This window comes from Acinonyx jubatus, chromosome C1, assembly GCF_027475565.1.
Source record: "Acinonyx jubatus isolate Ajub_Pintada_27869175 chromosome C1, VMU_Ajub_asm_v1.0, whole genome shotgun sequence".
NCBI classification, from domain to species: Eukaryota; Metazoa; Chordata; class Mammalia; order Carnivora; family Felidae; genus Acinonyx; species Acinonyx jubatus.
Window position 1 is genome coordinate 117018122 of NC_069381.1, and position 25424 is coordinate 117043545.

Sequence of the window (25424 nt, forward strand, 5' to 3'; positions counted from 1 at the left end):
AGTGGCTTAAGAAAATTCACAGTGTAGTTGTCTATATTGTTTTCTATTACGCTTAGTGCCTTTTGTGTCTCGTCGGAGTCTTTCTCTGCCCCTTTGTCATAAAGATGTTATGTACTTTCTCTTTTAAGTGTTAATGTTTTACCTTTGAAGCTTGAGTCTTTATCTGGAATTGTTTTTAGTAAATGGTGTGAGGTGGGATTTTTTTCTCCACATATGTAATCAATTTGCCAAGAACCATTTATTATCATTACCTCCTTTTCCCCAGTAACCTGCAATGCCACGTTGGTCATGCCATATTCCACTGACTCTAAGAAGCCATGTAAGATGTAACATGATTTTGGTGCAGCAATAAAAGGCAAATTACTTTAGATTTTAAAAAATGACATAATGCTCTCTTATCAGTTTATTTGAAAAGCAGTTTCATCATAAATCACTCTTCTGAATCCATATAAGGAGAATGTTGATTAAATTGGTTAAGGTATTCTTAAAATTTCTTCCCATTTACTTCTGAATCATTTTCTTTCTTTTAGCTGGGATATAATTCACGTATCGTAAAATTTACCTAGTGGGGTGCCTGGATGGCTCAGTCAATAGAGCAACTAACTCTTTTTTTTTTTTAATTTTATTTTTAACGTTTTATTTATTTTTGAGAGAGAGACAGAGCATGAACAGGGGAGGGGCAGAGAGAGAGGGAGACACAGAATTGGAAGCAGGCTCCAGGCTCTGAGCCGTCAACACGGGGCTCGAACTCACGGACTGCGAGATTGTGACCTGAGCTGAAGTTGGACGCTTAACCGACTGAGCCACCCAGGCACCCCAACTGACTCTTGATCTCAGGGTTGTGAGTTCAAGCCCCACAGTGGGCGTGGAGCCTACTTTAAAAATAATAATAAATAAAAATACAGTAAAACCTTGGTTTGCAAGCATAATTATTTCTGGAAACATGCTTGTAATCCAAGCACTTGTCTATCAAAGCGAATTTCCCAATAAGAAATAATGGAAACTCAGCTGATTCGTTCCACAACCCAAAAATATTCATATAAAATGATTACAATACTGTAATATAGAAATAAAGAAAATAGAAAATAGTAAGAAAAATAAATTAACCTGCACTTGCCTTTGAAAACCTTTGTGGCTGGTGTGAGGGAGATGAGAGAGGAGGGTTATTGTGTAGGACAGCTTTCACTATCACTAATGGAATCACTGCTCTCTATGAATCTTTTTCTTTTTTGTGCAACTTTTTCTTTTTGTACAACTTACCAGGGAACCTATCCAATGACACTTGCTTTGGCCTCCTTTTGAGGATTTCGCGGAAATATGACATTGCATTGTCGTTAAACAGATTCATTGCTCGCACTGCTGCAGACTTATACGGGTGGTGCTTTTCTACAAGATTTTGCGCTGTTTCCCACATTTCACACATCTCCCTGATCTCGTTTGAAGTGAGGGATTCCTCTACCTTTTTCTCCTCCTCCTCTGCAGACAACATCTCCATTGGTTTGTCGGTGGCCAGCTTCTGCCTATCTTCCTCCACCAGCTCTTGAATGTCGTCCTCATTCACCTCCAGTCGCATGGTCTTCCCCAAAGACACAATTTCATTGACAACGGGTGGCTCGTGTTCATGGCAAGCCCCTCTAAGAAGGCAAGAACACAATCAGGCCACAGTTTTCTCCAAGCAGAATTGAGGATTCTCTTTCTTGGTAACCCCATCCCAGCCTTCATCAATGATCTTGAGGCAGTTCGTGATGTGGAAATGATTTTTCCAAAACTCTTGGAAGGTGAGGTTTGTTCCTTTGGTCACCTCGAAGCATCACTGACAGAGTACTTTGGTGTAAAGCTTTTGAAAGTTCGAAATGACTTGCTGTTCCATGGGCTAGAGGATTGGAGTGGTGTTGGGAGGAAGGAACTTGACTCTAATGAACTCAAATTCCTCCAGTAAATTGCTTTAAGAGCCTGAAGGAGGAACAGGAGCATTATCAGTAACCAGCAAGGCTTTGAATGGCAAATTCTTCTCTAAAAGGTATTTCTTCACTGCAGGGCCGAAGACCTCGTTGATCCACTCACGAACAAGATATAAGTGACCCAAGCCTTGCTGTTGGACCTCCACAGACCGTTTAACTGGCTCTTCTGCACCTTGCATTTCCTGAAGGCTCATGGATTCTTGGAATGATACAGGAGCAGGGGCTTGACTTTGAAATCCCTGCTTGCCTTAGCACAAACAGGAGGGTGAGATGGTCTTTCACAGGCTTGTGACCGGGCACTGCATTGTCTTCTTCAGCAATGTAGGTCCTCTTTGACATCTTTTTCCAAAAAAGCCCCATCTAATCGCAGTTAAAAACTTGCTTCTGCAGGTAACATTCAGAAACCATGAGCTTCTGGAACTTGATAGCGAACGCCTCAGCTGCCTTAGCGTCCAAACTCGCACCCTCTCGGTGCCTCACAACACTACGGATGCCACTTCTCTTAAAGTTATCAAACCATCCCCTGCTTGCCTTGAAGCCTTCTTCGTTTTCTGTTGACGCACCTGGCAGTTTATTTACGAGGTCAGCACACAAGGCCTTTGCCTTCTCGCAGGTAAAGTTCTCGGTCACAGTATCACCTCCTTTATCTAAACCAGAAGCAACTTTGCTAGTCTTCCAGAACACGTGGCCGTTGCTTTGATATTCTCATGACTCCTTTTGCTGTATCTAGGCCCCTTATTTCTTCTCTTCTTTAATATTGTGCAAAATGGTCGACATAGATTTCTTATAAAATCTTGCAGTTTTGGCCACTTGCATAACTTGTTCGTACTTTTTTTTTTTTCAATGTTTATTTTATTCTGAGAGAGAGAGAGACTGAGAGCGCAAGTGGAGGAGGGAGCAGAGAGAGAGGGAGACACAGAATCTGAAGCAGGCTCCAGGCTCTGAGCTGTTGGCACAGAGTCCAATGCAGGGCTTAAACCCACAGACTGCGAGATCATGCGTTAGTATTTTGATAGGGATCGCATGGAATCTGTAGATTGCTTTGGGTAGCACGGGCATTTTAACAATATTAATGCTTTTAATCCGTGAGCATGAAATATCTTTCCATTTGTGTTGTCTTCAATTGTTTCCCATCAGTATTTTATAGTTTTAGTCTTTAACTTAGTCGGTTAAGTTGATTCCTAGGTATTTTATTATTTTTGGTGCAATTGTAAATGGGACTGTTTTCTTAATTTCTGTTTCTGCTACTTTGTTATTAGGATATTAAAACACTGTTGATTTCTGGGTATTTTGTATTCTGCAACCTTATTGAATTCGTTTGTTACTTCTGGTAGTTTTTTTGTGGAGTCTTTAGGATTTTCTATTTATAGTGTCATGTCATCTCCAAATAGTGACAGTTTCACTTCTTCCTTACCAATTTTGATGCTTTTAATTCCTTTTTCTTGTCTGATTGCCATGGCTAGGACTCCTAGTACTAGTTGAATAAAAGTGGTGAGAGTGGGCATTCTGGTCTTGTTCCTGACCTTAGAGGAAAACCTCTCACTTTTTTAACCATTTTTAATATCATATTTTTTTTAATATGATGTTAGCTGTGAGTTTTTCCTATATGGCCTTTATTATGTTGGGGTATGGTCCCTCTAAACCCACTTTGTTTAGAGTTTTTGTCAGGAATGGATGTTGGATTTTGTCAAGTGCTTTTTCTGTATCTATTGGGATGATCGTATGATTTTTATCCTTCATTTTGTTGATGTGATGTATTACATTGATTGACCTGCAAATATTGAATCATCTTTGCCATCCTGGAATAAATCCCACTTGATTGTGATGAATGTATTGTTGAATGCAGCTTGTTAATATTTTGTTGAGGCTCATTTGCATCTGTGTTCACTAGGGATATTGGCCTGTAGCTTTCTTTTTGTTTTTGTGGTGTCTTTGTTTGGTTTTGGTATCAGGGTAATGCTGGTCTCATAGAATGTATTTCAAAGCTTTCCTTCCTCTTTATGGGAATAGTTTGAGGAGAAAAGGTATTAATTCTTCTTTAAATGTTTGGTAGAATTCACTTGTGAATCCATATGGCCCTGGACTTTATTTTTTGGTAGCTTTTGGTTATCAATTGAATTTCATTAGCAGTAATCAGTAATGAATCAGATTTTGTTTCTTCCTAATTCAGTTTGAAAGACTGTATGTTTCTAGGCATACATCCATTTCTTCTAGGTTGTCCAATTTGTCAGCAGATAATTTTTTTGTAGTATTTTCTTATAGTCCCTTGTATGTTAATTGTTACTTCTCTTTCATTTCTGATTTTATTTATTTGGGTCCTTTCTCTTTTTTTCTTGGTGAGTCTGGCTAAGGACTGATCAATTGTATTTATCTTTTAAAATAACCAAATCCTGGTTTCCTGGTTTCACTGATTTTTTTTTTACACTTTTTTTTCCTATTTTTTGTTTGTTTGGCCTCTATGTATTTCTTTTGCTTCTGTTCTGATCACTTCGGGCTATCTTTGTTCTTCTTCTAGTTCCTCTAGGTGCAATGTTAGATTGCTAATTTGAGATTTTTCTTGTTTCTTGAGTTAAATTTATTCTTAAGTATTCTAGTATTTTTGATGATATTATTACTGGAATTGTTTACTTAATTGCATTTTTGTATTGTTCATTGCTCAGATAAGAAGTACAACTAATTTTTATGTATTGATCTTCTATCCTGAAGCCTTGCTGAATTCATTTATTAGCTCTTTTAGTAGATTCCTTAGAATTTTCTATATACAGATCATGTCATCTGTAAATAGAGATAATTTACTTCTTCCTTTCCAATCTGGATGCCTTTTATGTCTTTTCTTACCCAGTTGTCCAGGCTAGGGCTCCAGTACAATTTGGTGAGACTTGTAAGACAAGACAAGGTCATCCTTGTCTTCCTCTTCATCTTAGGAAGAAGGCATCCAGTCTTTCGCCATCAACTATGATGTTAGGTAGGGATATTTCATATAAGCCCTTTATCAGGCTGAAGAAGTTTCCTTCTATACTTAATTTATCCTGTATCTTTACCATGAAAAAGTGTTGGGTTTTTCACATGCTTTTTTACACATCTAGTGAGATGGTTATGTGATTTTTGTTCTTAATTCCATTAATAAGGCATATGGCATTGATTTTTCTACTTGGCCATGATTTGTAACATTTTTTAATATGTTACTGGGTTCAGTTTTCTAGTATTTTATTAAGGATTTGTTTTGAGTGTCTATATCTATAAAGGGTATTGATCTGTAGTTTTCTTGTGATGCCTTTGTCTGGTTTCATTGTCAGGGTGATAATGGCTACCTAGATGGAGCTGGGAAGTAAGTGTATTAGTGTATTAGATGGGCTGCTGTAGTAACAAAGTACAAAGCTCTGTGTTTGATATTTGTTCTGACCCCAGGAGGGTTCCTTCCCGCCATCTCTCTCCATGGTTCTCTTGTAAACTAGCCAGCTGACAGCTAGGCTGTATTTTCTTAAAAATCCATGAAATCTCCCCGTTGCCTTTTTTCAAAACTTCCAGTGTTCTTGACAGTGCCCTTAGGTTTGAACTTCTCCATGCTCTGTTGAAAATGAAGTCAGTTCCTTTGGGAAAAGATTAGGAGCTCTCCCATTTTATAGCCTGCTTCTCTGGCTTAGACAAATCGCTGAGCCAGGGCTCTAGAGCTATGGGTGGGAACAATGGCAAGCTTCTGAGTCCAGCTCTAGGAGCTGAGTGATGACTGTAGGGTGGTGGCAGCAGCCTGAAGTCTCTTTGGTTTGCCTCTCCTGGCATGGAGCCACTACCTCATGAGCTGGAACAAGGGTAATTGGGGGCCCAGTATTCTCAGCATGCCACACCCAAGGTAGGGGCCTCTGTTCTACGAGTGGGGGCTGAGCAGAAGAAAGGAGGCTGCACCTCTCAACAGTACTTGCTTGGAATTAGCCTCAGCAATAGGAAGCTGGGGATACAATGGGAAGCCCTGAAGTTCTGCTTCTCCTGGGAAGAGAGCTCTTTACCTGCTTCAGCTGGTGGCCTGAGGTTCTTGGCTGCAGCATTCTGGAGTGTTCACCTTACCGAGTTGGAAGAGGGAGAGAGGGAGAGGTCTTGGTTCAGACACCACACACTCTTGCCTTTCTTACCAATTTTGGGGGGTAGATTTTCTTCTATGTTTTGTCATTTGTGATTTTCTAAAGACCATTTCCAGACGCCTTAAATGCTTGGTTTAAAAACTAATTTTCACCAGTTTCATTAGGGAGTGGTCAGTGGAGCTCCTCACACTGTCATGTTGAAGTGAATCTCCTTGTCCCTCATATGGCAAGTATAGTTTTGCTGGATTTAGAATTCTTGGTTGACTCTCTTTGTCTTTCAGCAGTTTAAATATGTCATCTTTCTGCCTTCTGGCCTCCCTCAGGCTTCCATAACAAATACCATAGACTGGGTGGCATAAACAAATTAATTTCCTCATAGTTCTGGACCCTGGAAAGTCCAGGATTCAAGGTCCAGCATGGTCAGTTCCTGTCCCTTTGTTGATACTGTTTGGTGAGGGATCATTCTCATGCTTCTCCATAGTTATTTAGACATGATTTCCTTTAGTTATTCAAACGTATTTAAGAATAGCTCAGGGTACCTGGGTGGCTCAGTTCATTAAGTGTCTGACTCTTGATTTCACCTTGGGTCGTGATCTCGAGGTTTGTGGGGTCGAGCCCTGTGTCAGGCTCTGTGTTGACAGCATGAAGCCTGCTTGGGATTCTCTCCCTCTCTCTGCCCTTCCCTCCATCTCTCTCAAAATCAGTAAAAAAATATTTAAAAAAAAATCTTTAAATAAAAAGAATAGCTAAACTCTCAGGGCACCTGAGTGGCTCAGTTGGTTAAGCATCTGACTCTTGATTTCAGCTCAAATCATCTCACCATGGTCTAAAATCAAGGCGCCCTCCCCCACCCTCTCCCTGCTCCCAGTCAGCTCCAAGCTGGGCATGGAGCCTGCTTAACATTCTCCCTCTCCCTCTGCCCCTGCCCCCCCCCATTTGCTCTTTCTCCCTCTCAAAAAAAAAAAAAAAGAAGAAGAAGAATAGCTAAACTCTCTTATTACCTATAAAGATTTGTAGATTCTTTCGGGTTTCCAGTATAGGAAATTATTACTTGTAAATAATGAGTTTTGTGCCTTTTTCTCTTGTTCTATATACACCATTTGTTTCATGTACTATTTTCTTCTTTCACATTGGCTAGTACCTCTGGCACAATTCTTTTTTTTTTTTTTTTAATGTTTTATTTATTTTTGAGAGAGCACAAGTGGGTCAGAAAGAGAGGGAGACACAGAATCCGAAGCAGGCTCCAGGCTCTGAGCTGTCAGCACAGAGCCCAACATGGGACTTGAGCCCACGAACCATGAGATCATGACCTAAGCCGAAGTTGGATGCTCAACCCACTGAGCCACCCAGGCAGCCCTTCCTCTGGTACAATCTTAAGTAGGAGTGGTGATCGTGAGCATTTTTGTTCTTGATTGTAAGTGAACTGCTGCTAACATTTCACCATTAAGAATAATATTTGCTGTAAAGTTTTAATAGATTACCTTTGTTGGATTAAGGAAATTCCCTTCTATTCCTATTTTGCTGAGAGATTAAAAAAAAAATTAAACCCACACACAGACAACTTTTTGTTTGTTGCAATCTCCCAGTAATGATAAATTTCCCTATATTTCCTCCCTTTTTTTGCTTTATGTATTTTGAAGCTGCATTATTAAATACATACAATTCTAAAATATTTAAATCTTTATCATTATACAGTGACTATCTCTATCCCTAATAATGTTCTTTGACATAAAGTGTACTTTGTATAATAATCTAGCCACCTCAACTTTCATTTGGTTTGTTTTTGCCTAACACATTTTTTACTATAGCTTTATCTTTAGTTTTTAGGTATGCCACTTGTAGATAGCATATAACTATATTGAAAAATCCGATCTCGCAGTCTCTATCTTTTAACTCAAGAGTTTAATGCATTTGTATTTATTGTGATTATTGATATAGGTGGATTTGTTTCTAACATCTGCTTTTTGTTTTTGATATCTGCTGCTTTTTCTATGCTATTTTTCTTTTCTTGCTTTTTTAAGAATTGAAATTTTTGTTTTATTTCATTTTTTCCTCCCCTTAGGATTTGGATGTTATATTTTAAGGTTTTTAGTGGTTACCTTTGGCATTTTTCCAAGCTTAGTTCACAAAATCTGAATTGGTCCGTAATTTCTCCCACTCTCAAACAGATACAAGAGTCTCAGAACATTTTAACTCAATCATTTACTCAGTCACCTTACATGTCATTGTTGTCTAGTCTTTTAGTGTGCCTTTTAAAAAAGCACCCATGTAAGTGGACATGATTATTATTTCATATAGACATGGCTTGTTTAGATGTACCTGTATGGTCACTATTTCTTTGCTTATCATTCCTTCTTGTTTTTTTGGTTCCCCGTTTGGGATCGTTTTCCTTCTATCTGAAGTGTACTTTTTAGTAGTTCTTGAGATCAGAACTATTGGTAAACTCTCTAATTTTTATATATCTGAAATGTTCTTATTTTGCCTTCTTTCTTAAAGATTAGTTTTGCTCTAAGTTGACATTTCTTCTCTGCACTTTCAAGATATTAGATCACTATTTTCTGATTTCCATTGGTTAAGTTTGTTATAATTTCATAACTGCAAATAATCTGTCACTTTTCTCCAGCTGCTTTTTGAGCTTCTTAGTGTGTCTGGGTGTGGTTTCATTTTCCAAATTTGTTTTCCTGCTTGATGTCATGCATTACACTTTCTGCTTTTTTTAGATTTCAGTCTTTCATTGCTTTTGGAAAATCCTCAGCCCTTATCTCTTTAAAATTTGCCTCTCTACCATTCTCTCATCCTGGGGCTCCATTTATTTGTATGTTAGACTTTTTCATTTTAACTTTTAACCTCTCTTTTGTATTTTTTATCTATTTGTCTCTCTTTTTTTTTTCATTCTGGGTAATTTCTTCAGCTCCAATTTACAATTCACTAATTTTCTTCAACCTGCAGTTAAATCCATCAAATTAGGTTTGTTTCCAACAATCTTTCATTCCTGAATTTTCATTTTTCATCATATCAAGTCCTTTCATTGTGCCTTATTTCTTACTTATTTTTGTGATTCTATTTTTTAATCCTTTAGTTTATCATTATTCTCTGTTGGATAGTTCTATTCTTTGAAGTCCTTGGGAGTTGTGTCTCTGCTGATTCTCACCTGTGGTTTGTTGATCTTAGATATGGAGCTTTCATTGGTTGGTCTGAACTGAGGTTGCTCTCTCCAGAAAGGACTTAAATTTGCTTTTGCCAGGAGCCAAGGACAGCATTGTCTTGTTTATTTGTATGTGCATGCATGCTCCCATTTATTTTCTGCCATGGTGGTTTCTCTTGCCTCCTGAGAGTTTAGCAGTACATTTAAAAGTATGTCTTTTGGGGCGCCTGGGTGGCTCAGTCGGTTGAGCGTCCAACTTCGGTTCAGGTCATGATCTCGCAGTCTGTGAGTTCGAGCCCCGCGTCGGGCTCTGTGCTGACAGCTTGGAGCCTGCTTCGGATTTTGTGTCTCCCTCTCTCTGCCCCTCCCCCACTCATGCTCTGTCTCTCTCTGTCAAAAATAAATAAACATTAAAAATTTTTTTGAAAAAGTATGTCTTTTGTTCAGGAACTAGTTGCTGTGTAGCAGGAAGACTCCTCACGAAGTGAAAGCATTAATGAATTCTCTAGTAAGGGAACAGTTTTAACTGTTTTTATTTTTATTAAAAAAAATTTTTGTTTAGCGTTTATTTATTATTGAGAGACAGACACAGAGCGTGAGCAGGGGAGGGGTAGGAGACACAGAATCCGAAGCAGGCTCCAGGCTCTGAGCTGTCAGCCCAGAGCCCGACACGGGGCTCGAACTCACAGACTGCAAGATCATGACCCGAGCCGAAGTTTGTCGCCCAACCAACTGAGCCACCCAGGTGCCCCTAGATTAGACCTTTAAAAGTAAGCTCTGACTATGATAGAAATTATAGAGATAAGCTAGGCTTCTGGTCTGGTAAATGAAATCAACACTCAGTAAACAAGGGGTTGATAATTCACTTTACGGGAGGATTGACATAGAGGCTTTTGGTTGCGAAGTGTATCAAAGGTTCCATTTGTGACTGCCCATTTCTCGACAGAGGACACAAACATGAAGCCAAAGAATTTTGCATAACTATTAGAGGTCAACCTGAACTCAGATAAAGGACCTGGAGTTACTACAGAAAGTGGTGGGGGAAACAGAATTTAACTGGGGAAAACCTCCACTTGGCACACTTTCCAGGAAACAAAATTAGTACGTTTCACCTTAGACAAAAAAATGTTATAAACCAGTTGTTTCATTTGGTTAACCCCCTATTAAGCTTCCCTGGACAGCTCCTTTTTCACTTTATCCAACAATTATTTGTAACCTAGTTTTAAAAGACAGGCCACTCCTCCTTCTCACTGAAGCCACCTGTGCTCTTTCCATATCCTCTAGGACTTGGGATTCCCATTCTGTCTCTGTCTCTCGTCTTCAGCCACTCCTGTTTATCTTGTTCTTTTCCAGGAACACCCAAAACACGTTCAGATTAAAACCATGGAAAAAAAAAAAAACGAGCCCTCTTTCTGTCCCTTGATTTCTCCCCAGTTACCAATCCTCTCTCTCTCCCACTTTATAACCAACTCTTGGATGAGTTGTCCAGAACTAGTCTCCATTTCCTTAGCGTCTCCATTCCTCCCCAGTCCTCCAACACCGCATCGACATTCTCACCATAAAGTTTCCCTATTTTCAAATTCAGTGGACACTTACTGCTCTGCACGTTGCTTCTCCACAGCATTCAATACTGTTTCAGACAGTGCACGCGTGTGCATGCACACACACACACACACACACACACTTCCTTTATCCCTTATTTCTTTTAAGTTTATTTATTTATTTTGAGAGATGCAAGCAGGAAAGGGCCAGAGGGAGGAGAGAGGGCATCCCAAGCAGGCTCCATGCTGTCAGGGAGACCCCAACATGGGGCTCGATCCCATGACCCCAAGATCACGACCTGAGCTGTTATCAAGAGTGGACACTTAAGCAACTGAGCCAGCCAGGTGCCCCTCTTTAGCCCTTACTTTAAAATGTCAAAGGGACACTTGGTTGGCTCAGTCAGTTGAGCATTGGACTCTTGATTTTGGCTCGGGTCATGATCTCCTGGTTTGTGGGTTCAGGCCCCATGTCGGGTTCTGCACTGACACTGCGGAGCCTGCTTGGGATTCTCTCTCTGTCTCATAATAAATAAACTTAAAAAAATAAAATGTCAGTTATAAAGGTCAACAATGTTTATTATTGTATGTCTCCTGAAACCAATTACTGTATGATTATTACTCATAATAATTACTATTATCAGTATTGTATATGTTAGTGTAAATTATTTTCATTTTATATAAATGTATTTTTTAATTTTTTTAACGTTTTTTATTTATTTTTTGAGAGAGAGAGACAGAGTGCAAGCTGGGGAGGGCAGAGAGAGAGGGAGACACAGAGTCCGAAGCAGGCTCCAGACTCTGAGCTATCAGCACAGAGCCTGACGCGGGGCTCGAAGTCACGACCCGTGAGATCATGACGTGAGCCGAAGTCAGATGCTTAACCAAATGAGCCACCCAGGTGCCCCTCTATTTTATGTTTTAATTAAGACCTTATTATATTGATTTAAAAAGTATATGCATAGGTAGGTTCTATTTCTGAATTTCATTTTAGGTTAGTAAAAATAGTTTTTCAAGTATTCATTAGAAAAAGTTGGTGCTGGTCTGGTAAGATTGAGAATTTCTGCTCTAACGGTTCTAGCTTCCTCTTTGTAAAGACACCAGGGCAGTGACACAGTAGAAGCAAGCTTCTGTACTTCCAACAGCCCACGTCATTGCTTTCGGAAAAGATTCAGCTTATCAAGTAGCTGAGTGATAAATCTTCTCTTAAACTTACGTGAGTTATTCTGGTTGTTCCTTAGTTCTTGTGTGAAACCACACAAGAACTTAATAATGGACATTCTATCACTTTTAAAGCTTAACTCTCTCACCGTGATGTGTGGAAGGACACAGAGCAGAAAAACAAAACTCCAAGCATGAGATTTGTTTTGTTGTTGAAAATTATTGTAGTGAAGTTGTTTTCTGACCATGGTTCTTTCTTTGGAAAACTCTTATCAGGGGCTCAAGGCCATCTTTCGGTCATTGTTCCCAGGAAATGGTTTTTAGCCACTAGACTGCTTTGTGCGTATGGGTTTTTTCTTCCCTATACAGTAAGCCAGTTCTGCTTCAGTAGAAAAGGTTGACTGCATGATAGGTGGCTGTTCTCTGAAGAGTTCTTGTTTTCTTGATGGACCCAGGACCGACTTGTGGGACCACCCAGGGGACATCCCACATGGAACACACAGAGCGCAAGCCTGTGGCTCTGGTGGGGTGCGCGTTTGCTCCTTCTGCCTTTCAGAGAACAGGGGTCACAGCCACATCTGCAGTGTGCAGGGGCACAGCTCTCCAGGGCAGCCAGGGGACCAACGTCCTGGGGAAGTTGGTAACAGGGCAGAGATGCAGCACAAGGGGGACGAAGGAAGCCATCTCAGCCCTGATCCCTGAGGATCAACACCATCCAGGGCACCTGGGAGCTTATTAGAATTGCACAGGTTCGGCTTCATCCCAGATCCGTGACTCAGACCTGCGTTTGAACAAGATCCACATGCGCTCCTGTGCACATTCTAGTTTGAGAAGCACTGCAGCTCTCACCTGCATTCAAGGCTGCAGCCTTCTGACCACAGCACAGATACCACCCCCTCCAGGAAGCCTTCCAGGAAGGGGCTTTGGATGCCCCTTTCGCATCCCCCCTCCTCTGCATCCTGCCACCGCCACCACACTGTCACCTGGATCTCCTCCATGTCCTTCCTTGCCCGTTGCTGAAGATCTTCATGTCTACCCTTCCTCAGAGGTGAGCTCTAGCCCAGATCATTCTGTACTCACCTTGCATATTGCCTCAGAGCAAGCACCAGTCAGAAGGCTCACTGAGCCAATGAGTGAATGAGTGGGCAGGTGATCGGCGGGACAGAAATAAAAGCCTGAAGTTCACAGAAGGTTAGGGGTTTATTTCTGTTGCTTCTTAGACAAGCCCTACAAGGTTTCAAACACAAAATACACAGACTGTTTCAATGGCATTGATTTTAAACCTCAGATCATGGCATTTAGGACTTCTGGAGCACATTGGTTCAGGCACTTTTGTACCCAGAGGCACATAGAATTTACCAGGCTGAAAGGGAATGACCCACTCTCATGGGGGGTGCTGTTGCCAGCTGCCTGGTGAGGTAGGGAAGAGCAGCAGACACCAGATCAAGGCAGAACACAAACCCCCCCTCCCCCCCCGCCCCGCCTTTCATGAGTTGACTGTCCAGTTGGTGGGTGGCCAGGTCCCCCGCTGCACCTGTTCCCTCCTGCCACCCCCACCTCAGAACCATTTTCTTCTCTTAGGAGCACCTGCAGCAGGAAGTGGACAGGGAAGGGGACGGAGCATGCTAGAATTTGCCGTGTGTCAGCATCTTTGGTATAAGGAAATTCCCTGGGCCCAGGGAGGAGGGCCAGAGAAGGAAGGCCACCAGTACTGCCTGGGGTTGGAGATCCTGGTGGATCCCAGTCGCCCATGTTCTCCTTGCTTCCAATCAGCAGGACACTGAAGGGCCCTCATTGTGTTAAGCAAATGCTGGAATCTGTGCTTCGCCTGCCTCCTTTTCAGCGAGCATCTCCGAGGATCATGGCGCCGCTTCATCGGGGCCCATGTGGAAGGCAAACTTCTGCAGCTCAGCCTTGCAGGAGCAGAAGGAAAACATCTGCAGGAAGCAGACAGCTTCGCCTGCGCCACCTTCCCTCCATCAGTCACCGGCCTAATGAGATACTCTTGCACTTGGCTTTTTTTTTTTTCCACCCCCTTTTCACTAAAAGACCCTAATGCGTTCTGCAGACATGAGCTCATGAAGCCTCTCTGGGGGAGGCAGGGGCATCCTCTTCTCGTAGCACTTGCTGGCTCGACTGTGCTCCTAAGATACCTGTGGCCCAGAAGACCCACACTCCCCATTTGGAGCAGAGGTCAGTGTTTGTCTCACTCGTGTCTTCCGTTGGGACCCTGTCCCCTCTGTGGCTACAGGTCCTTTTTTTTTTTTTTTTTTTTTTGTGGAGAGGACAGATCATCCTGGTTCTGGGGTCGGGGGGCTCAGCCAAGAACAGCTATTTATCCACAGGGGAAATCACAGCAGTTTCAGTAGGAACCAGCAAGGGTTGGGCTTCGAGGACACGTGTCCTGCGGCCCTGGTTGGGGTCCAGCCTCTTGTGCTTTGGGGCAGCAGTCTGACGAGTTTGCAGCTTTGGTAGAAAAGACCCTCCCAACCATTCTGAGTGTAACTGACTGGGGTTGGTGATCCTTGGGGTCACCATTGCCCACGTGCTCCCTGTTTTCCCTGGAGCAGTGTGGAACTTGGAGCCAGTGAGGTTTTCTGGCAGGTTCTCTGCCTGGCAGCAGCAGAGGGCATCTGATGAGGTCCCAAGGTTTTTCCACAGGACCAGTTCAGCGGGGACAATCAGTCCTTCGGTGCCCTGGGCGGGTCTGAGAAAAGCCTCAGCTGTGATGCTGAGGGCTGTCTGCTACGTTTCCCCCTCCCCCTCGAACTGATTTCCAGGGAGCCTGCTCTGGGCCTTCCTAAGAGATATCCAAACTAATGATCTGAAAGGTGAGAAGGCACAGTGGTTTGAAGAACAGTCATCACCAACTTAAAGGAGGGAAAAAAAATTACCCTTGTTCTCAAGACGGTTCATTAGTGGCTCCTACGCGGAGGTGACTTCACACTCCTGCAGGAGGATCAATGTGTAGCCGCTGTGGTGACTTCTGACTTTCAGGAAAAAAAAAAAAATCTCCCCAGCTCAAGGAGGATTAGAGGGGACAGCTTCGGCCCTGACCCCCTGCACCCCCTACCCTGCAAAGGACTCATCTTTAATTTGCTCCCAGGGCACAGACACCAGGCTCACCCCCCAGGGTCCTAGCAACCGCCTGACCTCCTGCTGCCGCTGAAGGTGAATGAGGGAGGAGCCCACCCCCTGCTCGCTAGCGACCCTTCCACCCTGTGATCCCATGAGGCTCCAGGCAGAGCTCTTATCTGCCCCCTTTGGGCTCCAACTCGACAAAAGCCTTGGGAAAGCAGCAAAAAGGGAGTGGGACACAAATGGATGGAATCCACCAAGGTATGAGCCTCTTACTGCCTTTTCTGTGCAAAGAGTGTGTGTTTGTTTCTGCAGAGATCACAACAGTGTGAGCTGCTGTTCTAACATCTGGCTCTTGCTTTTAAATCTACAAGTTGAAATCTCAGGGGCTCAACTCTTTAAATATAAATGCAAATCCTGTTATATATATATATATATGTATATATATATGAAATATACATGAACATATATATCACACACACACACGTGTGTGCCATTCTGAATGTTGCCACCTACATTGGTGTCCCAGGAATTCAGACCTCACACCACCAATGTGTGCACAATTTCACCGTCCTGCTCGATCGAGAAAAGCAGCCCCGACAGGCCCAGGGCTCTGTCCTGCCTGTGTCTGGTTTCTGGGGCCAGAGGCGGGCACCTCACACGTGGCTCGTCTTCTGGGCCAGGGCGTGGTCCATCGGCAGCAGAAACTTGGCAGCACCGTCCTTCTCCCAGCCCCTCCGGATTCTGGAGAGTCTGCGGCTGAAGCAGGGCAGCAGGAACAGAGCTTTGGCCAGGATAACGACACAGGGCACCAGCAGCGTGAGCGTGAAGGTGGGAGGCAGGTAGAACTTGTAATGGCTGTCTTCGAAGGCACGGGTCCAGCCATAGGTGAGCGTGTGGAGGGTGCTCAGCACGAGGGCCACGAAGCCCAGGGTGGACTGCGGAAGAAAGGAAGGATGGAGTTAGGGCCAGGGGGACGACAGACACAGCGATTCCACCAAAGGCTCATCGGCTTGCCTGGCAGAGGGGAAGGAAGGCGGGGGTTGCTTTGGTAGTCAAGACTCTGGGTTCCAGTCCCAGCCCCATGACCCCCTCTCTGCATGATCTTACTACTACTCCCTGAACTCTCTGAGCCTCAGTTTCCCCAACGGAAAAATGACAATCATGCCTCCAGCCTGCAGGTATGTAAGGACTGACTGAATCACGAGCATCTGATAAAGTGAGGCGGTTTCTTCCCCAAACTGTGTTATTCTGGCAGCCACCAGAGGACTCCCGATGGAATGCAGTTCAAAGACGTTTAAAAACATTGTGCTAGTTTTGCTCATATTTTAACATATCTTAGAGTACCAGGTGTCTCCCAGCATACCAAAGCCATAGTTTCACAAATAATAACTGGCCTGAGGGGAGATAAAAAGGTGAACTGGTTGTAGGTTGATTTAAAGATAAACACAAAGTGACAAGCGTACTTGGCAGGTGGCTTTGGCACCAGTCGTGAGAGCGGCTCAGAGGCCTGCGGGCCGGGTCACCTGACGCTATTTGTGAAGCCCTAGGCTTGATGGGTGCCGGTCTCTCCCCTCCCGTCCACGCCCCCACTCACGAACACCTCAGCGGGAAACCCCACTAGGGCACTCTCCTGCCTGGAAGGGGATGCGCAGAGATGGAGACTCACAAACCTAAACAGAAGCTGCGGCCCGTAAATAGCTGGGAAGTGCTGATCTGTAGCTCTAGCCTTGGACTCTGTGGCAGGTCAAGTTCTGGTGGACGACAAATGAGGTGTTCCAGAGTCTGCTGTTGGTGGTATAGTCTCGCATGACACTGTGACCCCGGGCAAGCCACTAAATCAGCCTCAGTGGGAAGTCCGTGCTTCCCAAAGCTGGAGCTGGAGATGTGGGGGAAGCGCTGTATGGATCGGCGTTCTGCAGCCCCCCCCCCCGCCCCCAGACGAAGCCGGGGTGATGGACAGCACAGGGCACCAAGGGTTAGGGCTTCGTGGCAGGTGTGGGGGAGAGGCACTGGGCGGTACTGAGGAACCACCGAGAGATTTGGGGCAGGAGAGCCCTGTGTTCATTGCATACGGGATGAAAATAGCAGGGACCTATCAAGCAGTGCACACATTTGCATTTTCTCCAAGGAGAGCCTGTAAGGGTTTAATTGAAATGCGGCAGTATGACGGTCCCTCAGGGTACTCTTTATGGGTTGCTTTTGAGCTTTCCACAGGGAAGCTACAATTGGGCCTCCTGGATTTCCTTCCAGCCCAGCTTGTCAGCATCGATCCAGGGGTTTGGTTGAGAGACGGTTTTGTCCGCACACCCCTCAGGCACGGCTCGAAGTGGGTCCAATTCTGCTACCATGCCTCATTCTCGCTCCTCCCACCAAGATGTGACACCTCAGTATGCGAAAGAACATGGTTTGGGAGAACTGTTTACAGTACTTCTATGAAGAAACAAACATTTTCTAATGACTAGCCACTATATGTTCATAGAGAGGTTCCCAAGTACAGCATTTCTGAGCCCTGAAAAATACTAGTTGCCAGAAGACCCCCAGTTTCTATCCTCCTAGGCATCTCTGTTTTTCCTTCACTTTTAACAACTTCAAGGATGTCTTTGTCCCATCTTTAACAATTTCCTGGCTCAACACAGCCTGCTGGGAAAAGCCATCGTTGGATCTGTGCTACTCCCCACAGTCAGGTCAAATTAAAATGGTCAGTCCCCAAGTGGAAGGCTCCCCACCTGCGAGTCACAGCCAAATCCTCGTCACTTCCTGAAGTATCTATCAAGAACGCCAAATCTCTTAGCAACTTGTGAACCACACCAACTTTTTCTTAGTTCTGATCTACTGATATTGAAGACTGGGGTTACAAAGGTCTCCAGCACCTTTGGAGTTAATATTTGGAATTAATATCCGCAATACACAGAGAACTCCTAAACTCAACAACGGAATACCAAATGACACAGGGCACCGGGGCGGTTCAGTTGATCAAGCGTCCGACTCTTGATTTCGGCTCAAGTGATGATCTTACGGGTCGTGAGTTCGAGCCCTGCGTCAGGCTCTGTGCTGACAGTGCACAGCCTGCTTGGGATTCCCTCTCTCTCTCCTTACCCCCGTTCACGCTCAAATAAACTTGAAAAAGAAAAAGAAAACCAAACAACCCAATTCAAAAGTAGGCAAAGTACTTGAACAGAAGTTTCTCCAAAGAAGATCTCTGAATGGGCAATAAGCAACGGAAGAGATGTTCTGCATCACTGATCATTAGAGAAATGCAAATCCAACCACAGTATGTTGCCTCGTGCCTGTTAGAATGGCTACCGTCAAAAAACCAGAAAACAAGTGTTGAGAGTATATGGAGAAATGTGAGACCTCGTGTACCGTGGGTGGGAATATGAAAGGCTGCAGCTGCTATGGAAGACAGGAGGGAGGTTCCTCAATAAATTAAAAATATAATTACCATGGGCTCCAGCACTCTCACTTCTGGCATACACGCCCAAAGGACTACGAGCAGGGTCCTGAAGAGATTGGTATATACCCCATGCTGGTACCAGCACTGTGCCCGATAGCCAAAATGCGAGAGCAGCCCGAGCGTCCACCAACAGATGAATCAATAGGCAAAGTGTCATCACTCTAAACAGTGGAATATTATTCAGCCTTTAAAAAGGAAGGCAGTTTGGGGGCACCTGGGTGGCTCAAGTTGGTCGAGCGCCTGATTCTTGATTTCGGCTCAGGTCACAATCTCATGGTTTGTGAGATCGAGCTCCCGCTTCAGGCTCCTCGCTGCCAGCGCTGAGCCTGCTTGGGATTCTCTCCCTCTCCCTGTCTCTCCCCTGTTTGTGCTCTCTCTCTCTCTCTCAAAATAAATAAATAAATGAACGTTAAAAAAAGTGAAAAGGGGGGCACCTGGGTGTCTCAGTCGGTTAAGCGGCCGACTTCGGCTCAGGTCATGATCTCGCGGTCCGTGAGTTCGAGCCCCGCATCGGGCTCTGTGCTGACAGCTCGGAGCCTGGAGCCTGTTTCGGATTCTGTGTCTCCCTCTCTCTGACCCTCCCCTGTTCATGCTCTGTCTCTCCCTGTCTCAAAAATAAATAAAACGTTAAAAAAAAAATTTTTTTTTTTTAAAGTGAAAAGGAAGGTAGTTTTGACACCTGCTCTGCCATGGACGAACCCCGAGGACACGATGCTAAGTGAAATGAGCCCGTCACAAAAAGACAAATACTACATCAGGGCACTTCTGTGAGGCAGTAAAAGAGACGGTGGAGTGGTGATTGCCAGGGGCTGGGGGTTGGGGACAGTGGGGAGTTAGTGATTAATGGGGACACAGGGTCAGTGTCGCAAGATGAAAAGAGCCGTGGAGATGGATGGTGGGGAGGGTTGCACCGCAGCGTGGATGTACTTAATATCACTGAACTGAACATTTAAAACTGGTTAAGAGAGTAAATTTTGTGTTATTTTACTACAATTAAAAAAAAAAAATTGAGGGGGAAGGAAAGGCCCCCAACACGGACCATCAGGAATAAATCTTGAACAAGCCAGATGCCACGCTGGGGTCCCTCAACCAGCTCCCCGGCCCCAAACTGTTGCTTCCCTAACTCAGGTGGATTTCCTGGGCTTTGCTCAGATGCCTGGGAAGTGCCTTTTACCCCTGAGTCTGGGACTGTGGTTTTCAGATCTGGTTACATGGTAAGATCGCCTGGGGGGCTGGGGAATAATATGAATGCCCACGCCTGGCCCGGAAATGCAGACTAGATTGGTTTGGGGTGGGGCTGAGGCATTGTTAGCTTTTAGAAATTCAGCGATGATGCTCCTGTGCGGGGAGGACTAAGAACAACTAATTTAGGAGACTCTCATCACCCAAGCCTTTCTAGCGTCAGGTCGAGAAGTCCCTGTGTGCCCTCTGCCCAGGCTATTTGATTAGGGTCAACCTGGCCCTATACCTGCCTTCCACAAAGATCCACTGAGGCCTTGATGGGCCCTCTGTACTCTGGGGCTGCCCCAGATGCTGCAGCAATGAGAACCCACCCAGGCCCAGGAACCTAGCCCCTGTAGCCCCAGTGAGGCCTCAGGTCTCCCTCAGTGACATGCCCCGAAGCTCCCTACCCACGTGGGCCACCACCCCCAGCTCCTAGTTTGGAGTAATGGATTGTGCTGGGCATGTGTACATGCACTGGGAGGGCCCAGAGATGCTGCTCCTGTTCATACGTCCTCATCCTTTTGCTATCCAAAATTCCATGCTGACCAATGGCAGCAAGCCCCAGCCTCGGGCTAACGGTTTACAGGGAGGGCTGAAAGTCAAAGACCAGCCAGTAACAAAGGGCCTCTTGACTTTGCAGCAGTCCCAAATGGGACGCCTGGATGATCCCAGCGAGTCTGTTTTCCTAAAACTCTCTGTCCTTGGGAACAGTGTGAAGATCCCACACACTGCCCCCATCCCGACAATGCCTGTATTCCCCAAGCTAAAGCCATTTATATTATACGTAAGCTCGTTAGCAAAAAAGAAACAGCCAGATTGTCGGTGGCTTCTGTTGGTCCTCAGTTACTGTGGCACAGAGGGGCTTTGGCCAACTGCTCACAAAGCCGGGGTCAGAGCTGGTCTCTGTCATTATTTCAGGCTGGTGGCCGGAGTGGGCAAGGTCACAGGAAGTTCCCCTACCTTTGGGGCCGACCTGGGCTTCTAAGAGCAGAACCCCGATTCCTCTGTCCAGGTGGGCTGCACTGATCCGGGTATTTTGCCATCTAACCACGTCTACCTGGCTTAGTAAGAACAGTTAGCACAGCTGAGACCAAACCAAAGCAATAACAACAGCAAACAAAATTCAAAACTTTGAAAACAGTCCTAGGAACAAAAGGATGAACACCACCACAAGTCACTGGTCTGGAGTCAACACACCGTTTTGGTGACTCTTAGCTAAATAAACCATAGACCCAGGAGGCAGGCCAAGCCCATTGAGAACCATGGCTCTCCAGGGTCAGTTTCTTGCTTTCTTTCCTTCCTTCCTCTTTTCTTTTTTTTTTCAACGTTTATTTATTTTTGGGACAGAGAGAGACAGAGCATGAACAGGGGAGGGCAGAGAGAGAGGGAGACACAGAATCGGAAACAGGCTCCAGGCTCTGAGCCATCAGCCCAGAGCCCGACGCGGGGCTCGAACCCACGGACCGCGAGATCGTGACCTGGCCGAAGTTGGACGCTTAACCGACTGCGCCACCCAGGCGCCCCTTTTTTTTTTTTTAAATATTTATTATTTTTGAGACAGGGAGACAATGCAAGCTGGGGAGGGGCAGAGTGGGGGGGACAGAGGCTCTGAAGCAGGCTCCGTGCTGACAGCAGCCAGCCCGATGTGGGGCTCGAACTCACGAACTGTGAGATCATGACCTGATCGGACCTGAGTCAGACACTCAACTGGCCGAGCCACCCAGGCGCCCCTCCAACAGCCAGTTTCTAAGCCTTAGTGCCCTGCGGTGGTTATGTGTGGCAGCGGAAGGAGATGGGAGTGCTAATCTTATGGGGAAGGTTGCAACTTATCTCAAAACTCATTCAGCCGCTACTAAATACATGTATTGCGCATTTGACGTGTCCTCAGCTCACACCTTCCCGAGGACCACAGGAGGGGGGCACAGACATAAATGGGGACACTGATGCTCTGACAGGCTAAGAAACTATCTCACGGGGCAGCCACAGTCTTGGGACTGAAACCCAGATCTGCTGGCTCTACAACGTGTGTCCCCCACCACCCCCTACCTACCCCGCACCCCCCACCCCCCACCCCCCACCAGAGGTTACTACACATATCATGTGCACCTAAGTCCCCCAAGGCGCTTACAGAAACACACTTCTCGGGCTTCTGAGTCCATAGGTCAGGGGTGGTCTGGGTATCTATTTCTCCAAGGGAGTTCTGGGACTCCAAACTTTGTGATGGAGGCTTACGGGAACCATCACATTTTTCATTACTGCCCAGTACACAACCACGTATGCAAACATGACTATTGGAAAAAATATCTATCCGGGGAACATGCAAGGCACTCTGACATTCTGTAACATCCTATTTCGTTTTTAAAAAGCTGGTTGCGATCCACCAAATTGATTTCGTGACCCACCAGTGAGAACTGACCCCAGTTTGCCAACACTGCCCTGGACCATTCGGACCCCCAGGGCTGGAGTGTCTCGGCATCTCGTGAACTCAGAAATGGGTGGTTGGGAGCTTCGTCAGGGAGAGTGGAGATGTGGCCACACGCCCCAAGCATAATAGCAAAATGCTTTTCATTTTCTTCCACATATCACCCCCATGGTGGCTCACGACACCTCTGTAGGCATTAACCCCATCTTCTAAGAGTGTAAAGCGAGGCTTGGGGGAGGGCGCGGGTCATCGGCCCCCAGCTGGAGCTGGGACAGGGGGAGGCAGAGCTGGACCCCGGGCTCCGGGCGCTGACGGTTTGCACTCTTGGGAGACAGAGCGTTTGATTTTCTGGACAGAACGCGGGCGTTTGACTTCCACAAGTAAAACCCTGCCATTGTTACCTACCCATCTCCTGGCCTCGCAACCCCCCTGCTCTTGCGGTGACAGAGGGTCTTCCATATTTAGATTTCAACTCTTAAATATGTAAAGTCGAGCGCGGCTGCCAAGGTTCCGGGCACCTTTTGCTAACAAAATCAAATCCTCTGGCTTTCTCCGGCAGCCAGAGCCGGGGCCTGTAATCTACAGCTGCTTAACGGAGCAACTTGCTGGTGAGGGGGGCAACCCGCCATCTGTTTTAATTGTGGATGAACCCCGCACCCCAGGATACTCTGGGCAGGAACGGGAAAACCCCAGATTTGGGTGTGCGCCACATGAGGATTAGCGGCAGATAAATAAAATTCCTTTCTCCCCCCTCCGATGCTGGCCTGCGTTAGCCCCGAGTACTTCTCTGGGGACCTCTGGAGATGAGCAGAGCCAGGGAGATTCAGAAACATCCACTTAAAAAACAAAACAAAACAAAACCACCACAACTTTGTTTTGTTCTAGGGTATGTAAGCGTCCCCAGTCAGGAACAATTAATTTGGATTATGTAAGAGCACCGCTCTTATGATCCCTCTGCGGATCCTGCACCATGTCCTCACCACACAGAGAGGATGTGTGACAGATTTTTTGTTGATAATGGGGGTGGATATGATAGCTGTTCTCTGCCCTGATACAGTATCGATGGCAGAACCCAGCATTAGTCAGCACCTATCCACGGAGGGGATGAGTTAATCCACCAACACATGGGGGCTGACCGCGTACTTTGTGCAGAGAACAATGGGAGATGCCAAAGAAAGATAAAAAAAAAAAAAATGTCCCCGTCTCAGTTGTCCTTTCAGTTACAACGCGGCTGTGCCTGTCTTGTTCCCTGTCACATCACAGACCTAACACGACGCCTGGCATGCAGTAGGCGCTCAATAAGTATTTGCTGAACTAATACAGGTGCAAAGACCCTGTGCCATCAGCGGCATCTCCTCAACTGTGTTTGCTGCAGCGTAAGTAACCGTTATCTGAAAAATCCCAACAAAAAAACAAGACAAAAAAAAAAAAAGAAAAAAAAAGAAAAAAAAGAAAAAACGGGGAGGGAAGGGGCTAATGGTGAAATAAGTCAAGGTGGGTGTCTTGTAGACGTTACCAGAATCTCTGCTGGGTCAAAGTGCACTGTGAGGCTCTTAGGGGAAGGCAAATCTTTTCTCAAATTTATTTGACAAAAGACCTCCTTTCCTCTGGAGTTTTCAGAGGAACGGTGGTCCTTTGGGAAATGCTGTGTTTTACCCCCTATACCCTGGTGAACCTCATGTTCACCTCCTCTTTGCCCTGTGTGAATCAAGGGCCTAAAGGGGACAGGAGGGCCAGGTTGAGATGATGTTGCCGGGTGGCCGGCTAGGCTCACTGATCCCAGCTAGACGGGCGAGATGCTCAAGGATTGTGGAAACTGAGAATGTTTTAGCCCGGGGTTCAGTGTCCTGTCATCTAAATTTTTCTTCTTTTTAAAAAAAAAAAAAAAAATTATTTACTTTTGAGAGGCATGGGGGCGGGGGAGGGGCAAACAGAGAGGGAGAGAGACTCCCAAGCAGGCTGTGTGCTGTATCTCACCAACTGTGAGATCGTGAGCTGAGCCGAAATCAAGACCCTTAACCGACTGAGCCACCCAGGCATCCCTGTTGTCTGATTTTGTCACGCGCCTACACCCGGCTTCCCCAGATGTCATGAGGACGGAGCTTTGTCTGCACCCCCTTTATCAAGAGACTTGGCTGAGCCCTCAAGGCCCCGGAAGGCCCTGGCGTCTGACTGAACTGTCCTGTTGCACATATTGTGAAAGCCGAGGCGGTTCCCAGAAGGGAAGGTGCTTGCACACGAGGGTCGGGGCCAACGTAAGCCGAGGAAGTGAGCTAGGGCTCACTAGCGCAGGCAGAACTACCTTACCTGAACGAAGCTGAACTCCCTCCAGTTAAGCGAGTTTGCAATGGATGGCAGTGAGGTGACGGCCAGCAGGGACAGTGTGCCGAGGGCCAGCACTCCCAGGGAGAGGTATATCTCCATCCTCCAGACTTCCTCCTCAATCCACAGGTGGCTCTTGTTGGCCAAGACCTAATGGAGATGGAAGAAAAACCGTGAGCACAGTGGCAGAGGTCGGTGGCCTGGGGCGTGGGCGAGCTGGGGTTTTAGGGCTGGAGAAATGCCATGCTGGCTAACGTGCCCGCCACACTCAACGTGTGCCTGGTCCTGTTCCAAGTGCTTCTTAGGCATCGGCTCCCCCAATTTACAACGCCACAGGGTAGGGGTCGCTGTGATCCCCATTTTATAGATGAGGGAAAATGAGGCACGAGGATCACGTAACTTTGCCAAGGTGACACATAGGGTAGTGGACGGCGGGGCTGGGATTAGGACCTGGGCAGTCTGGGTCTCGGCTTTCACAAAGCTTCCTGGGGCCTGTGAAGCAGCACAGTCACGTGAGCTAACGGCAAGGGGTCCGAGAAGTCAGTACGACATACAGACCCTTCAAACGTGACCATATCACGTGGTTTTCTGGGCCCCAGATCCCCCAAAGGAAGGAAGAGCTCTGCTAGCTTGGAATCCCTTCAGCCAGATGGGTTCATGCCTCTGCTGCCTGGCTCCCCTTCCAGACTGTCTTACCCTCGACCCTTTACCTTCCTGTTCCCCCAAGCTGCCCTGGCCACTGGCTTCCGCTGAGGGCACGCACACAAAGACACGCAGAGACACTAAAGCCCTCAGCGCTTCCTGACTCAAAGCCACCAGCCATCTTCCACTCTGTCCCCCATTTCCGCCCGAGGAATATGGCTTTGGCTCAACCATTGTGCCAGGCAACAGGGATGGACATCCATCGCCGAGCAGTGAGCACTTATGAAGCACCTGCTGTGTGCTGTGCCCTGGGCTGCCGGGAGCAAGGGTACCTGCCCTCACGGAGCTCTGGGATCCCCCGCGGAGCTCAAAGGGCACACGCATCAGGGAGGCCTGCA

At 46.0% G+C, this 25424-nt stretch overlaps 1 protein-coding gene across 3 annotated transcripts in view; it reads right to left on the reverse strand.

Annotated features, from left to right (window-relative positions):
* Positions 1–14174: 14174 nt before the first annotated feature.
* STEAP3 (STEAP3 metalloreductase) overlaps positions 14175–25424 on the reverse strand; it is a 51380-nt gene continuing 40130 nt past the window's right edge. For all 3 annotated transcript variants that reach the window (XM_027055946.2, XM_027055949.2, XM_027055948.2), the window contains exons 4-5: positions 24370–24534; positions 14175–15897 (exon numbers count right to left, since the gene is read on the reverse strand). In XM_027055946.2, coding sequence (XP_026911747.1) covers positions 15616–15897; positions 24370–24534 — 447 coding nt within the window. In that variant the 3' untranslated portion in view covers positions 14175–15615. The remainder of the gene's footprint in view (positions 15898–24369; positions 24535–25424) is intronic.